The 16567-nt window shown below is 47.8% G+C and overlaps 1 protein-coding gene across 1 annotated transcript in view; it reads right to left on the bottom strand.

Moving 5' to 3' along the window:
• Window positions 1-15362, bottom strand: part of hspa12a (heat shock protein 12A) — a gene marked incomplete at its 3' end in the record, with an annotated part of 65269 nt that extends 49907 nt beyond the window's left edge. Inside the window, exon 1 of the mRNA XM_080493906.1 lies at window positions 15249-15362. Coding sequence (XP_080350032.1) covers window positions 15249-15288 — 40 coding nt within the window. The 5' untranslated portion in view covers window positions 15289-15362. The remainder of the gene's footprint in view (window positions 1-15248) is intronic.
• Window positions 15363-16567: the final 1205 nt, after the last annotated feature.

Consider the following 16567-nt stretch of genomic DNA (forward strand, 5'->3'; position numbering starts at 1 on the left):
TTAATCTGCTGTGTTTAGCCTGGCCTCCTGCTGAATTGACATTAGGGAACCAAACATTCCTCTTCCAAACTGCCTCCGTCCACCGCCGGGCCTCAGGCCTCACAGACCCTGCTGGTTCAGAATTCTGGAACCTTCACCTCTAGAACGGACCTTTGATCCACTTTACTGCAGATCCAATCCTCCTGGAACCACAAACCACACAGAACCTCTCAGAACACGTAGCTTCACAAGAGTTAATCACAGTGAGGAGCCGCAGTCACTGTTCTCCTGTTTAGAACCGTTCCAGCTGCTCTAGCTGCTGATCACTACCATGTCTACACTTCCTCCACTCTTTAAACAGTTCAAGCTTTTAACTTCTTTCAGTAATTTAAGTCCTTTTTTTCTACTTCTGCAGTTTCACTTCTTTCTTTTTTACATTTCGTTGACATGTTTTAGTTGTTTTAGTCACGTTTTCACATATTTAATTCCTATTTTGTTGAGTGTATAAAGCCTTATCCTGCGTACCTTGTAATGGTTTCTGAACCTTTGGTTCTGCCTGGTTCTGTGCGGTTCTGCTATGTTTGACCAAAGCCACAGTTGGATCCACCACAGCCAGAGTGCTGCGGGGTTTGCTGGTGTTGGAACAGCACCCATCGAACCAGCAGGGGATGTGTTCCTGAGCTGTGGTTCACGACAATGGTTCGAGTGGAAACGCAGCAGCATTTTCAGAATGATGTCATTTTCTGTCTTGTCTGTTTCCTGTTTAGTTTGAAGTCTGACTGTGTCTCTTGTTTCAGGTCCCTTCACTTCCCTTCCTCCTGTCTGGTTGCTGGTCTCTGTGTGATTGTCTGCACCTGGTGGAAGTCGGGTTTCAGGCCACGTTTACACGTACCTGGATTTTTACAAAAACACATATTTCCCCTCTGCGTTTACAAAAGAATCCACCTGCTTCACAGCTGCTATCAGCAGCCAAACCTGTAGGGGGCAGTGTAACAGGAAGCAGGAAGCCATGATAGCCAATCAGAATCCTTGAAAAAAAAACACAACGTCACTATTTAAATCTCTGCCTCCCGTCTTTAGATGTGTATGTGTGTGTGTGTATGTATGTACGTATGTACGTACGTACGTACGTACGTACGTACGTACGTACGTATGTATGTATGTATGTATGTATGTACGTACGTACGTACGTACGTACGTACGTACGTACGTACGTACGTACGTACGTACGTACGTATGTATGTATGTATGTATGTATGTACGTACGTACGTATGTATGTATGTACGTATGTACGTATTGTATGTATGTATGTATGTACGTATGTACGTACGTACGTATGTATGTATGTATGTACGTATGTACGTACGTATGTATGTATGTACATATGTACGTACGTATGTACGTACGTACGTATGTACGTATGTATGTATGTACGTACGTACGTACGTACGTATGTATGTATGTATGTATGTATGTACGTACGTATGTATGTATGTATGTATGTATGCGTGCATGTGTATGTATGTATGTATGTACGTATGTACGTACGTACGTATGTATGTATGTATGTACGTATGTACGTACGTATGTATGTATGTATGTATGTATGTATGTATGTACGTATGTATGTATGTATGTACGTATGTACGTATGTACGTATGTATGTACGTATGTACGTACGTATGTATGTATGTATGTATGTATGTACGTACGTACGTACGTACGTACGTATGTATGTATGTATGTATGTATGTATGTATGTACGTATGTACGTACGTACGTATGTATGTATGTACGTATGTACGTACGTACGTATGTATGTATGTATGTACGTATGTACGTACGTATGTATGTATGTACATATGTACGTACGTATGTACGTACGTACGTATGTACGTATGTATGTATGTACGTACGTTACGTACGTACGTATGTATGTATGTATGTATGTATGTACGTACGTATGTATGTATGTATGTATGTATGCGTGCATGTGTATGTATGTATGTATGTACGTATGTACGTACGTACGTATGTATGTATGTATGTACGTATGTACGTACGTATGTATGTATGTATGTATGTATGTATGTACGTATGTATGTATGTATGTACGTATGTACGTATGTATGTATGTATGTATGTACGTATGTACGTATGTATGTATGTATGTATGTACGTATGTACGTATGTATGTATGTATGTACGTACGTATGTATGTATGTATGTATGTACGTACGTATGTATGTATGTATGTACGTATGTATGTATGTATGTATGTATGTATGTACGTATGTACGTATGTATGTATGTATGTACGTACGTATGTATGTATGTATGTATGTATGTACGTATGTACGTACGTATGTATGTATGTACGTACGTATGTATGTATGTATGTATGTATGTATGTATGTATGTACGTACGTATGTATGTATGTATGTATGTATGTATGTATGTACGTATGTACGTATGTACGTATGTATGTACGTATGTACGTACGTATGTATGTATGTATGTATGTACGTACGTATGTACGTATGTAAATTTGCTCAGAAAGCTGCTGATAGAACAGCCTGATGGCGTCATGAGAAAGATTCCCAGCAGAGGGACGGAGACAAAGCAGAGCAGCCACTGTTCCCCACCAGAGCTCCACCGCAGCCTCATTAAAGCCACCGCAGGACACTGAGGAGCACAAACACTAAACAAAAACACTAAACAAATCAGCCATCAAAGAGCAGCATTCACTGGAGCCAGAAGAGGGATGGAAGAGAAAGAAGTGTTTCTTCTTCCATCTGAGGGCTCACTGAGAGGGGGGGGGGGGGGGGGGGGGGTAGAGAGAGAGAGAGAGAGAGAGAGAGAGAGAGAGAGCGAGAGAGAGAGAGAGAGAGTCTCTCACTCGCTTCATCCACTTGGCTGCCAGCCCAGACTCACCATGCAGGAAAAAAGCCTGACAACAGCTGCAGTCACTACACACACACACACACACACACACACACACACACACACACACACACACACACACACACACACACACACACACAGACACAGACACAGACACAGACACAGACACAGACACAGACACACAGACACAGACACACACACACACAAACAGAAAAACAGACACACACACACACACGTACACACACACAAACAGAAAAACAGACACACACACAGACACACACAGACACACACACACACACACACACACACACAAACAGAAAAACAGACACACACACACACACACACACACACATACACACACTCACAGAAAAACAGACACACACACACACACACACAGACACAGACACACACACACACACATACACTCACACACACACAGACACACACTCACACACACAGACACACACACACACTCACACACACAGACACACAAACACACACGTCACACACACTCACACACACACAAGACTAAACTGATTCATGCAGGTTGTGATAGGAAGCTGTCAGAAGTGTCCACGCTGGACGGCTCAGAGACAGGGCTGTGGTGGGACGAGGGGGACATACCCAGCATGAGACAGGGCTGTGGTGGGACGAGGGGGACATACCCAGTATGAGACAGGGCTGTGGTGGGGCGAGGGGGACATACGCAGTATGAGACAGGGCTGTGGTGGTGGGAAGAGGGGGACATACCCAGTATGAGACAGGGCTGGTGGTGGGGACGAGGGGGACATACCCAGTATGAGACAGGGCTGTGGTGGGGCGAGGGGGGACATACCCAGTATGAGACAGGGCTGTGGTGGTGGGAAGAGGGGGACATACCCAGTATGAGACAGGGCTGGTGGTGGGACGAGGGGGACATACCCAGTATGAGACAGGGCTGTGGTGGGACGAGGGGGACATACCCAGTATGAGACAGGGCTGTGGTGGGACGAGGGGGACATACCCAGTATGAGACAGGGCTGTGGTGGGACGAGGGGGACATACCCAGTATGAGACAGGGCTGTGGTGGGACGAGGGGGACATACCCAGTATGAGACAGGGCTGTGGTGGGACGAGGGGGACATACCCATATGAGACAGGGCTGTGGTGGGACGAGGGGGACATACCCAGTATGAGACAGGGCTGTGGTGGGACGAGGGGGACATACCCATATGAGACAGGGCTGTGGTGGGACGAGGGGGACATACCCAGTATGAGACAGGTCAGCTCACCTCTACAAGCGGCACTAAATTCTTTACTTCCATCTCCAGTAAACGATCCAGACAGAGTGAGACTTTCTGATCAGAAGGTCTAAAGGACACCAGTGCTGCATTGTCCACAGCAAAGACAGAGACGTAACCACGGGACAATACACATGATGTGTGACCGATGGGAGGAAACTCTCCCCTGAACAATGGATTTCCTTCCTGCATGTCAGTACTGGAAGAGCTGATAACAGCAAACACTCTGGGCCGGATCAGCAGGACAGACCAGAGGACAGACCAGAGGACATCACTATTGTGTCCACGTCTCCGTCAAAACATCGTCATCGTGAGCAGCAGCATATCTGGCTCTTCTTACCGTGGGGGTGTAAATCTAAAGAGCCAATGAATTATAATGAGTCGGGAGGATTCACAGCTCAGTGCAACAGATAGTTCTACTTCCTGTTGAATAGTACCTCACTTCCTGCTGCCTCACCTCCACCCTCAGAGCCTCACCACACCTGAGGTCATGCTGGACCTCTGGAGTCCCTGGTATTGATGGTATTGATACAGAAATACTTCAATGCAACTGATTTAAAGATTTATTAATAAAGTATGGATATTATTTATCAAACACAAAATACAGGCCCCTCCCCCTCTCATAGGTTAACATACTCCAAGGTTTAGTGTGGGTTAACAAGTTAACTTGTTACTACCTGGAGGGTAAAGTTACTACCTGGAGGGTAAAGTTACTACCTGGAGAGTAAAGTTACTACCTGGAGAGTAAAGTTACTACCTGGAGGGTCAAGTTACTACCTGGAGGGTAAAGTTACTACCTGGAGGGTAAAGTTACTACCTGGAGAGTAAAGTTACTACCTGGAGAGTAAAGTTACTACCTGGAGAGTAAAGTTACTACCTGGAGGGTAAAGTTACTACCTGGAGAGTAAAGTTACTACCTGGAGGGTAAAGTTACTACCTGGAGGGTAAAGTTACTACCTGGAGAGTAAAGTTACTACCTGGAGGGTAAAGTTACTACCTGGAGAGTAAAGTTACTACCTGGAGGGTAAAGTTACTACCTGGAGGGTAAAGTTACTACCTGGAGAGTAAAGTTACTACCTGGAGGGTAAAGTTACTACCTGGAGAGTAAAGTTACTACCTGGAGGGTAAAGTTACTACCTGGAGAGTAAAGTTACTACCTGGAGGGTAAAGTTACTACCTGGAGAGTAAAGTTACTACCTGGAGGGTAAAGTTACTACCTGGAGAGTAAAGTTACTACCTGGAGGGTAAAGTTACTACCTGGAGAGTAAAGTTACTACCTGGAGGGTAAAGTTACTACCCGGAGAGTAAAGTTACTACCTGGAGAATAAAGTTTCTACCCGGAGAGTAAAGTTACTACCTGGAGGGTAAAGTTACTACCTGGAGAGTAAAGTTACTACCTGGAGGGTAAAGTTACTACCTGGAGAGTAATGTTACTACCTGGAGAATAAAGTTACTACCTGGAGGGTCAAGTTACTACCTGGAGGGTAATGTTACTACCTGGAGAGTAAAGTTACTACCTGGAGGGTAATGTTACTACCTGGAGGGTAAAGTTACTACCTGGAGGGTAAAGTTACTATCTGGAGGGTAAAGTTACTACCTGGAGAGTAAAGTTACTACCTGGAGGGTAAAGTTACTACCTGGAGAGTAAAGTTACTACCTGGAGGGTAAAGTTACTACCTGGAGGGTAAAGTTACTATCTGGAGGGTAAAGTTACTACCTGGAGAGTAAAGTTACTACCTGGAGGGTAAAGTTACTACCTGGAGGGTAAAGTTACTACCTGGAGAGTAAAGTTACTACCTGGAGGGTAAAGTTACTACCTGGAGGGTAATGTTACTACCTGGAGGGTAAAGTTACTACCTGGAGGGTAAAGTTACTACCTGGAGAGTAAAGTTACTACCTGGAGGGTAAAGTTACTACCTGGAGAGTAAAGTTACTACCTGGAGGGTAATGTTACTACCTGGAGAATAAAGTTACTACCTGGAGGGTAAAGTTACTACCTGGAGAGTAAAGTTACTACCTGGAGGGTAAAGTTACTACCTGGAGGGTAAAGTTACTATCTGGAGGGTAAAGTTACTACCTGGAGAGTAAAGTTACTATCTGGAGGGTAAAGTTACTACCTGGAGAGTAAAGTTACTACCTGGAGGGTAATGTTACTACCTGGAGAGTAAAGTTACTACCTGGAGGTTAAAGTTACTACCTGGAGGGTAATGTTTATACCTGGAGGGTAAAGTTACTACCTGGAGAGTAAAGTTACTACCTGGAGGTTAAAGTTACTACCTGGAGGGTAATGTTTATACCTGGAGGGTAATGTTTATACCTGGAGAGTAAAGTTACTACCTGGAGAGTAAAGTTACTACCTGGAGAGTAATGGAACTACCTGGAGGGTAAAGTTACTACCTGGAGGGTAAAGTTACTATCTGGAGGGTAAAGTTACTACCTGGAGAGTAAAGTTACTACCTGGAGGGTAAAGTTACTACCTGGAGAGTAAAGTTACTACCTGGAGGGTAATGTTACTACCTGGAGATTAAAGTTACTACCTGGAGGGTAATGTTTATACCTGGAGGGTAAAGTTACTACCTGGAGAGTAAAGTTACTACCTGGAGAGTAAAGTTACTACCTGGAGGGTAAAGTTACTACCTGGAGGGTAAAGTTACTACCTGGAGAGTAAAGTTACTACCTGGAGGGTAAAGTTACTACCTGGAGGGTAATGTTACTACCTGGAGGGTAAAGTTACTACCTGGAGGGTAAAGTTACTACCTGGAGAGTAAAGTTACTACCTGGAGGGTAAAGTTACTACCTGGAGAGTAAAGTTACTACCTGGAGGGTAATGTTACTACCTGGAGAATAAAGTTACTACCTGGAGGGTAAAGTTACTACCTGGAGGGTAAAGTTACTACCTGGAGGGTAAAGTTACTACCTGGAGGGTAAAGTTACTATCTGGAGGGTAAAGTTACTACCTGGAGAGTAAAGTTACTATCTGGAGGGTAAAGTTACTACCTGGAGAGTAAAGTTACTACCTGGAGGGTAATGTTACTACCTGGAGAGTAAAGTTACTACCTGGAGGTTAAAGTTACTACCTGGAGGGTAATGTTTATACCTGGAGGGTAAAGTTACTACCTGGAGAGTAAAGTTACTACCTGGAGGTTAAAGTTACTACCTGGAGGGTAATGTTTATACCTGGAGGGTAATGTTTATACCTGGAGAGTAAAGTTACTACCTGGAGAGTAAAGTTACTACCTGGAGAGTAATGGAACTACCTGGAGGGTAAAGTTACTACCTGGAGGGTAAAGTTACTATCTGGAGGGTAAAGTTACTACCTGGAGAGTAAAGTTACTACCTGGAGGGTAAAGTTACTACCTGGAGAGTAAAGTTACTACCTGGAGGGTAATGTTACTACCTGGAGATTAAAGTTACTACCTGGAGGGTAATGTTTATACCTGGAGGGTAAAGTTACTACCTGGAGAGTAAAGTTACTACCTGGAGAGTAATGGAACTACCTGGAGGGTAAAGTTACTACCTGGAGAGTAAAGTTACTACCTGGAGGGTAAAGTTACTACCTGGAGGTTAAAGTTACTACCTGGAGGGTAATGTTTATACCTGGAGGGTAAAGTTACTACCTGGAGAGTAAAGTTACTCCCTGGAGAGTAAAGTTACTACCTGGAGAGTAAAGTTACTACCTGGACAGTAAAGTTACTACCTAGAGAGTAAAGTTACTACCTGGAGAGTAATGTTTATACCTGGAGAGTAAAGTTACTACCTGGAGAGTAAAGTTACTACCTAGAGAGTAATGTTACTACCTGGAGAGTAATGTTACTACCTGGAGAGTAAAGTTACTACCTGGACAGTAAAGTTACTCCCTGGAGAGTAAAGTTACTACCTGGATAGTAAAGTTACTACCTGGAGAGTAAAGTTACTACCTGGACAGTAAAGTTACTACCTGGAGAGTAAAGTTACTACCTGGATAGTAAAGTTACTACCTGGAGAGTAAAGTTACTACCTGGACAGTAAAGTTACTACCTGGACAGTAAAGTTACTACCTGGAGAGTAAAGTTACTACCTGGATAGTAAAGTTACTACCTGGAGAGTAAAGTTACTACCTGGACAGTAAAGTTACTACCTGGACAGTAAAGTTACTACCTGGACAGTAAAGTTACTACCTGGAGAGTAAAGTTACTACCTGGACAGTAAAGTTACTACCTGGAGAGTAAAGTTACTACCTGGACAGTAAAGTTACTACCTGGACAGTAAAGTTACTACCTGGACAGTAAAGTTACTACCTGGAGAGTAAAGTTACTACCTGGACAGTAAAGTTACTACCTGGACAGTAAAGTTACTACCTGGAGAGTAAAGTTACTCCCTGGAGAGTAAAGTTACTACCTAGAGAGTAAAGTTACTCCATAGAGATGGAACACTCTGTTTGGACAGCTGATGGAAAGTATAGGATGGATTACTTCTGCGTCTCTCGGCTTCATTCTCTTGACTCAGGCTGCCCAAACTGTTGCTCCCCACTGCGTATCAATAAAGTTGAATTGAATTGAAAATTGAATTAGTGTTGAGACTGAAGTTTAAGACTATGCTCATGTAATTCCATTAGGTGATGTACACCTTTGTTTTATGTTATAGATCAGAGAAGATCGAAATGTTCAGACATGGAGGTACTCACTAAAACTCATAAACACAATTAATACACACATACATACTCTGAAACACACAAGTTATTTCATATTGTTCTCAGACGCAGTGGACTGTAAGTTAGCACCTGCTTTCAGCCTGTTTCTGTCTGTGCAGTGGATATCTGTCTGTGCAGTGGAGTGGATTTCTGTCTGTGCAGTGGATTTCTGTCTGTGTAGTGGTGGTTTCTGTCTGTGCAGTGGTGGTTTCTGTCTGTGCAGTGGATTTCTGGCTGTGCAGTGGATATCTGTCTGTGCAGTGGAGTGGATTTCTGTCTGTGCAGTGGATTTCTGGCTGTGCAGTGTATGTTTCTGTCGGTGCAGTGGATTTCTGTCTGTGCAGTGGAGTGGATTTCTGTCTGTGCAGTGGATGTTTCTGTCTGTGCAGTGGATTTCTGTCTGTGCAGTGGAGTGGATTCCTGTCTGTGCAGTGGATTCCTGTCTGTGCAGTGGATTCCTGTCTGTGCAGTGGATGTTTCTGTCTGTGCAGTGGATTCCTGTCTGTGCAGTGGATTTCTTCTGGAGCTGCATGTCCCATTAACTGGTGCCTCCACATTGTCTTCCACAGTCCTGAGTCCTGAGTCCTGAGTCCTGTGTCCTGAGTCCTGAGTCCTGAGTCCTGTGTCCTGTGTCCTGAGTCCTGAGTCCTGGTCCATCTCAAGCTTCCATGTTTCCTCTGGAGAAAAGCAGCTCAGAATATAGAAGGTTGAGTGTGATTAGTGAGCGGAGCCATGAGCACTAGTACAGCTGCAGTGTACCCACAGCCCAGACCATGGACAACCAGGGCCCGCTTGTTCCACTAGCTGTTTACCAGTGGTTAACTCTCACCATGGCGTTCATGATAGCAGTTCAACGAAGGAAGGACAGGGTGGAGGACTGGACTTTGATAGAGTCGCTACTGGAATGAACAGTTACCCCTCTACGGAGCCCTACACATACATACATACATATATATACATATATATATATATATATATATACCAGGGACAATGAAGAGGACATAAAACAGCAGGGAGCAAGACAAAGACCCCCGGAGGTCTCCCCCCCTCAATGGGGATGGTCCAACCCGACCCGGACACCACAGGGGTCCAAAAGTCAGCTTGGTGAGACTCCCTTCCTACCAACTGTCCCCTGCTTGTCATCCCAGCCACCGAGAGGGACACACGTCTCTGCTGCCTCGGGACGGCACCAAGTAGGTCCAAGGGACGGCACCAAGTAGGTCCAAGGGACGGAACCAACGCCAGCCTGCTGGACCAGCAGGACACAGTTTGGACTACTTCTATTTCCTTTTTCCTTTCTTGGGGGGGATTCTGGAGACCAGAGCCTGCCCCCCCCCCCCCCCCCACACACCTGGTTCTGTGCTTGGGGAACCTTGGCACCTGGTTCCTGTGCTTGGGGAGACATTTCAAAGAGTGATGCTTGACTGTGTGGTGCTACTCGCCCTGCAGAACTTTGAGGTTTGATTGGGTTCTAGTTCTCACAGACCAGAACCCACTGGTGTTTCTCTGCCAAATGAAGAACTCTAACCAGAGAACCAGGCGTTGGGAACCTTCTTCTGCAAGACTTCAATATGCAGATTAGACATAAAAAGGGTGGAGAAGCGTGTTGGCTGGTACTCTGCCTCCACCCTCTTTAAATTAAAAACCCTGGGAGGGTATCTAATCCTTGGGAAAGGGGGTGTTACGACTGTGGTGGTGTCTGTGTTTTCTGTGTCCCGGGTCATTCTCCAGGTCAATCTAACATGTAAATAGGGCTGCAGCGTCCCAACGACCTGATTGGCCGAACTCAGGAAGTACCCTGGTTCAAAAGGAGGAAGGATGTGTTGCCAGGGGGCGGGGCTTGGATCAGGGGGGCGGAGCCAGCGTGTGTGTGTGTGTGTGTGTGTGTGTGTGTGTGTGTGTGTGTGTGTGTGTGTGTGTGTGTGTGTGTGTGTGTGTGTGTGTGTGTGTGTGTGTGTGTGTGTGTGTGTGTGTGTGTGTGTGTGTGTTTTCCTCTTCTTTCTTTTAGACGGATGTTTGTGTTTGTGTGTTGGTCAGTTTAACTGTGACAGAACAGGATGAGGTTCTAATAGTAGAGCTCACGCTTGGATTCATTTAAGGATTCCTCATGTCCTTGCTGTGCACTAGAGCACCTTGTGAACTCACTACTGCACTGGGAAGTAGTGCAGTGGCTGTTTGGACCACAGCAGTGGCGGCCATGTTACGTTGTGCCCCAGGAGCTCGGAGGCTGGGGCCTTCTCATTTAGTACTTCTCATTCAGTACTTCTCATTTAGTACTTCTCATTGGATGTATTAATGTTCACATGTGTTGATGTGACTCTTAAAGGAGTACTGACGTCTGTGACCCTGTACTCAGAACTGTGTGGACGACAGCGTTCTGTGTATGGAACCCTGCTGATTGGAGGGTTCTGTTTGGGTTTTAGTTTGTGCTGAGTCAGCTCCTCTCTGAGGGTCACCATGGGGGAGCAGTCAGGTCCATTACATAATCCTGAGGAGCTGCCAAGCCCACAGAGCGGTCAGCTCCTCACACAGAGGAAGAACCGCAGAACCCGGTCAGTGCAGCAGCAGAGGCGCCGCACAATGTGAAACCCACTCTCAACCATCAGGTGTGAACGGCTGGACAGAGCAACCTCATGCTTCATACTGGAGCAATAGAGCAACCTCATGCTTCATACTGGAGCAACCGACCAACCTCATGCTTCATACTGGAGCAATAGAGCAACCTGATGCTTCATACTGGAGCAATAGAGCAACCTCATGCTTCATACTGGAGCAATAGAGCAACCTCATGCTTCATACTGGAGCAACCGACCAACCTCATGCTTCATACTGGAGCAATAGAGCAACCTCATGATTCATACTGGACCAACCTCATGCTTCATACTGGAGCAATAGAGCAACCTGATGCTTCATACTGGAGCAATAGAGCAACCTCATGCTTCATACTGGAGCAATAGAGCAACCTGATGCTTCATACTGGACCAACCTCATGCTTCCTACTGGACCAACCTCATGCTTCCTACTGGACCAACCTCATGCTTCATACTGGACCAACCTCATGCTTCATACTGGACCAACCTCATGCTTCATACTGGACCAACCTCATGCTCCATACTGGACCAACCTCATGCTCCATACTGGACCAACCTCATGCTTCATACTGGACCAACCTCATGCTTCATACTGGACCAACCTCATGCTTCATACTGGACCAACCTCATGCTTCATACTGGACCAACCTCATGCTTCATACTGGACCAACCGCATGCTTCATACTGGACCAACCTCATGCTTCATACTGGACCAACCTCATGCTTCATACTGGACCAACCTCATGCTTCATACTGGACCAACCTGATGCTTCATACTGGACCAACCTCATGCTTCATACTGGACCAACCTCATGCTTCATACTGGACCAACCGCATGCTTCATACTGGACCAACCTCATGCTTCATACTGGACCAACCGCATGCTTCATACTGGACCAACCTCATGCTTCATACTGGACCAACCTCATGCTTCTTACTGGACCAACCGCATGCTTCATACTGGACCAACCTGATGCTTCATACTGGACCAACCTGATGCTTCATACTGGACCAACCTCATGCTTCATACTGGACCAACCTCATGCTTCATACTGGACCAACCGCATGCTTCATACTGGACCAACCTCATGCTTCATACTGGACCAACCTCATGCTTCATACTGGACCAACCGCATGCTTCATACTGGACCAACCTCATGCTTCATACTGGACCAACCTGATGCTTCATACTGGACCAACCTCATGCTTCATACTGGACCAACCTCATGCTTCATACTGGACCAACCTCATGCTTCATACTGGACCAACCTCATGCTCCATACTGGACCAACCGCATGCTTCATACTGGACCAACCTCATGCTTCATACTGGACCAACCTCATGCTTCATACTGGACCAACCTCATGCTTCATACTGGACCAACCTCATGCTTCATACTGGACCAACCTCATGCTTCATACTGGACCAACCTCATGCTTCATACTGGACCAACCGCATGCTTCATACTGGACCAACCGCATGCTTCATACTGGACCAACCTGATGCTTCATACTGGACCAACCTCATGCTTCATACTGGACCAACCTCATGCTTCATACTGGACCAACCGCATGCTTCATACTGGACCAACCTCATGCTTCATACTGGACCAACCTCATGCTTCATACTGGACCAACCGCATGCTTCATACTGGACCAACCTCATGCTTCATACTGGACCAACCTCATGCTTCATACTGGACCAACGTGTTTGAATAACAGAGACTTTGTGATCGTGTCTTCAAACAACTAGAGCAGATTAAACCTCACATACTGAGTCCTTTTTCCCAGCATGCATTGCAGTCCTGATGGAGGATAAATGTTAGCACCATGTAGCAACCCTCTTTACCGCCACTCCTTCAATGCTAATTAGCCACTGCTAGCCGCGTCCTCCCTCACCAGGTTCACTGATGGAGGACAGCATCTCCGTCTCCATGGTAACCAGCATGTTAGTGTGAGAGAATCACAGCATCTCCGTCTCCAGTCTGACCCTCTGTCTGTGGACAGTTTGATCCTCTGTCTGTGGACAGTGTGACCCTCTGTCTGTGGACAGTTTGACCCTCTGTCTGTGGACAGTGTGACCCTCTGTCTGTGGACAGTTTGATCCTTCTGTCTGTGGATAGTTTGATCCTCTGTCTGTGGACAGTTTGATCCTTCTGTCTGTGGATAGTTTGATCCTCTGTCTGTGGACAGTGTGATCCTTCTGTCTGTGGATAGTTTGATCCTCTGTCTGTGGACAGTTTGATCCTTCTGTCTGTGGATAGTTTGATCCTCTGTCTGTGGACAGTTTGATCCTCTGTCTGTGGACAGTTTGATCCTTCTGTCTGTGGATAGTTTGATCCTCTGTCTGTGGACAGTTTGATCCTTCTGTCTGTGGATAGTTTGATCCTCTGTCTGTGGACAGTTTGATCCTTCTGTCTGTGGATAGTTTGATCCTCTGTCTGTGGACAGTTTGATCCTTCTGTCTGTGGATAGTTTGATCCTCTGTCTGTGGACAGTTTGATCCTTCTGTCTGTGGATAGTTTGATCCTCTGTCTGTGGACAGTTTGATCCTTCTGTCTGTGGATAGTTTGATCCTCTGTCTGTGGACAGTTTGATCCTTCTGTCTGTGGATAGTTTGATCCTCTGTCTGTGGACAGTTTGATCCTCTGTCTGTGGATAGTTTGATCCTCTGTCTGTGGACAGTGTGACCCTCTGTCTGTGGACAGTTTGATCCTCTGTCTGTGGATAGTTTGATCCTCTGTCTGTGGACAGTTTGATCCTCTGTCTGTGGACAGTGTGATCCTCTGTCTGTGGACAGTGTGATCCTCTGTCTGTGGACAGTTTGATCCTCTGTCTGTGGACACTCTGATCTGAGTCGTTGTGCTCACTGTGATACCTGTGCACAGTTTCTCAGTGTGCTCACAGACTGTGGAGGTCGGCTGCTCCTCCTGCCTGACCTGCTGAGTGTTTGTCTTCAGGTCAAATATCAATCTGAGCTTTTCCACTGCAGCACAACATGAAGACCATTATTCATGAGCAGCGATGGAGCTGAGTCATGGAGGCTACAGGAGGAGCAGGAGGAGGAGGAGGAGGAGGAGCAGGAGGAAGATAAGAAAGAGGAGGAGGTGGAGGAGGAGGAGGTGGAGGAGGAGGAGGAGCAGGAGGAGGAAGATAAGAAAGAGGAGGAGGTGGAGGAGGAGGAGGAGAAGCAGGGGGAAGAGGAGGAGCAGGAGGAGGAAGAGGAGGAAGAGGAGGAGGAGCAGAAGGAAGAAGAGGAGGACGAGGAGCAGGAAGAAGAGGAGGAGGAGCAGGGGGAAGAGGAAGCGGAGGGGGAAGAGGAGGAGCAGGAGGAGGAAGAGGAGGAGGAGCAGGAGGAGGAAGAGGAGGACGTGGAGGGGGGCACTGCGCCGCGCCGCGGCGGTCAGACGTTTTGCTGCAGTGACTCAGGGCTCCGGGGGGGTCGGGGGGGGCCGGGGGGGGCCTTGTGGCTCCACAGTCCGCTCACAGCGCAGCTGAGGAATAAAACTTGTGGTCGCCATGTTCCGGAGGGGCGCGCCGCGCCGCCCCGTGCAGGCCGGCCGGCCCGGCCCGGCCCGGCCCGGCCCGGCTGGGAGCTCTGCACTGCGGCTCCGTTCTGTCGTGCAGACGAGCTGCACACTTATTTACACCCAAAACCACCATCATGCCACAAATGTGGAGCCGCAGACTCACTTCAATCCGACCTCTCCTGCCGTCCTGAGCGCGGCGCGGCGCGGCGCGGCGCTCAGGACGCGGCGCGGCGCGGCGGCGTCCCACCCGAGGACACTGCGACAAGTCGAACTCAGAAGTACAGCAGGACCCACCTGTGATGAGATTGTCCGTGGCCGTGTCCTTCTCAGTCATCCTGTCTCGCAGTCTCACCTCCTCCCGAGCCTTCTCTCCGATACAGCCACACCAAGCAATCTTTACGGGGAACCGCGAGCGGAGGGGGGGGGGAAGAAACATCCAGGAGCAGCCGCTCTCCGCGCCGCCGTACGCCTCACTGTGCCTCTGCTTCCAGGGAGGAGGCGCCAGGACAACACGTGGGGAATGGAGGTTAGTGCAGGAGGAAGAGGAGGAGGAGGAGGAGGAAGATGTGGAGCCCCGCATTGACTGCTGCTGCTGCTGCGGCTGCGTCCCGACCCCTCCCTGCACCGCTCACACTGTAGGAGGAGGAAGAGGAGGAGGAGGAGGAGGAGGAGGAAGAGGAAGAGGAGGAGTAAGAGGAGGAGGAGGAGGAGGAAGAGGAGGAGGAGGAGGAGGAGGAGGAAGAGGAGGAGGAAGAGGAGGAGGACGAGGAAGAGGAGGAGGAGTATGGTGGTGATGATGATGATGAAGAGGAGGGGATGATGATGATGATGAAGAGGAGGAGGAGGGTGGTAATGATGAGGATGAAGATGAAGAAGAGGAGGGTGATGATGAAGAGGAGGAGGGTGGTGATGATGATGATCCACCCTCTGGCTCCACCCTCCTGAACACTGCCTCGACCTCCACCCTCTGACTTGACTCTATCCCGTCGAGGCCACGCCATTCTCCATGGAGCCGGGACTGGAGCCGGGACTGGAGCCGGGACTGGAGCCGGGTCTGGAGCCAGACCCGGCTCCAGTCCCGGCTCCCCTCCCCCCGGAGACGGTCTGCCGTTACACCGACGTCCGTCATACCGACGGTCCTGCCTCTCCTTCTGCAGCAGGAGCGACTCCATCAGCTGCTGGTGCTGCTGGTGCTTCTGGTGCTGCTGGTACTTCTGGTACTTCTGGTGCTGCTTGGTACTTCTGGTGCTTCTGGTGCTGCTGGTGCTTCTGGTGCTGCTTGGTACTTCTGGTGCTGCTTGGTACTTCTGGTACTTCTGGTGCTGCTTGGTACTTCTGGTGCTTCTGGTGCTGCTGGTACTTCTGGTACTTCTGGTGCTTCTGGTGCTGCTGGTACTTCTGGTACTTCTGGTACTTCTGGTGCTGCTTGGTACTTCTGGTGCTTCTGGTGCTGCTGCTACTTCTGGTACTTCTGGTGCTGCTTGGTACTTCTGGTGCTTCTGGTGCTGCTGGTGCTTCTGGTGCTGCTTGGTACTTCTGGTGCTGCTTGGTACTTCTGGTACTTCTGGTGCTGCTTGGTACTTCTGGTGCTTCTGGTGCTGCTGGTACTTCTG

This window comes from Lipophrys pholis (genome assembly GCF_963383615.2).
Source record: "Lipophrys pholis genome assembly, contig: SCAFFOLD_28, whole genome shotgun sequence".
Taxonomy (NCBI): Eukaryota; Metazoa; Chordata; class Actinopteri; order Blenniiformes; family Blenniidae; genus Lipophrys; species Lipophrys pholis.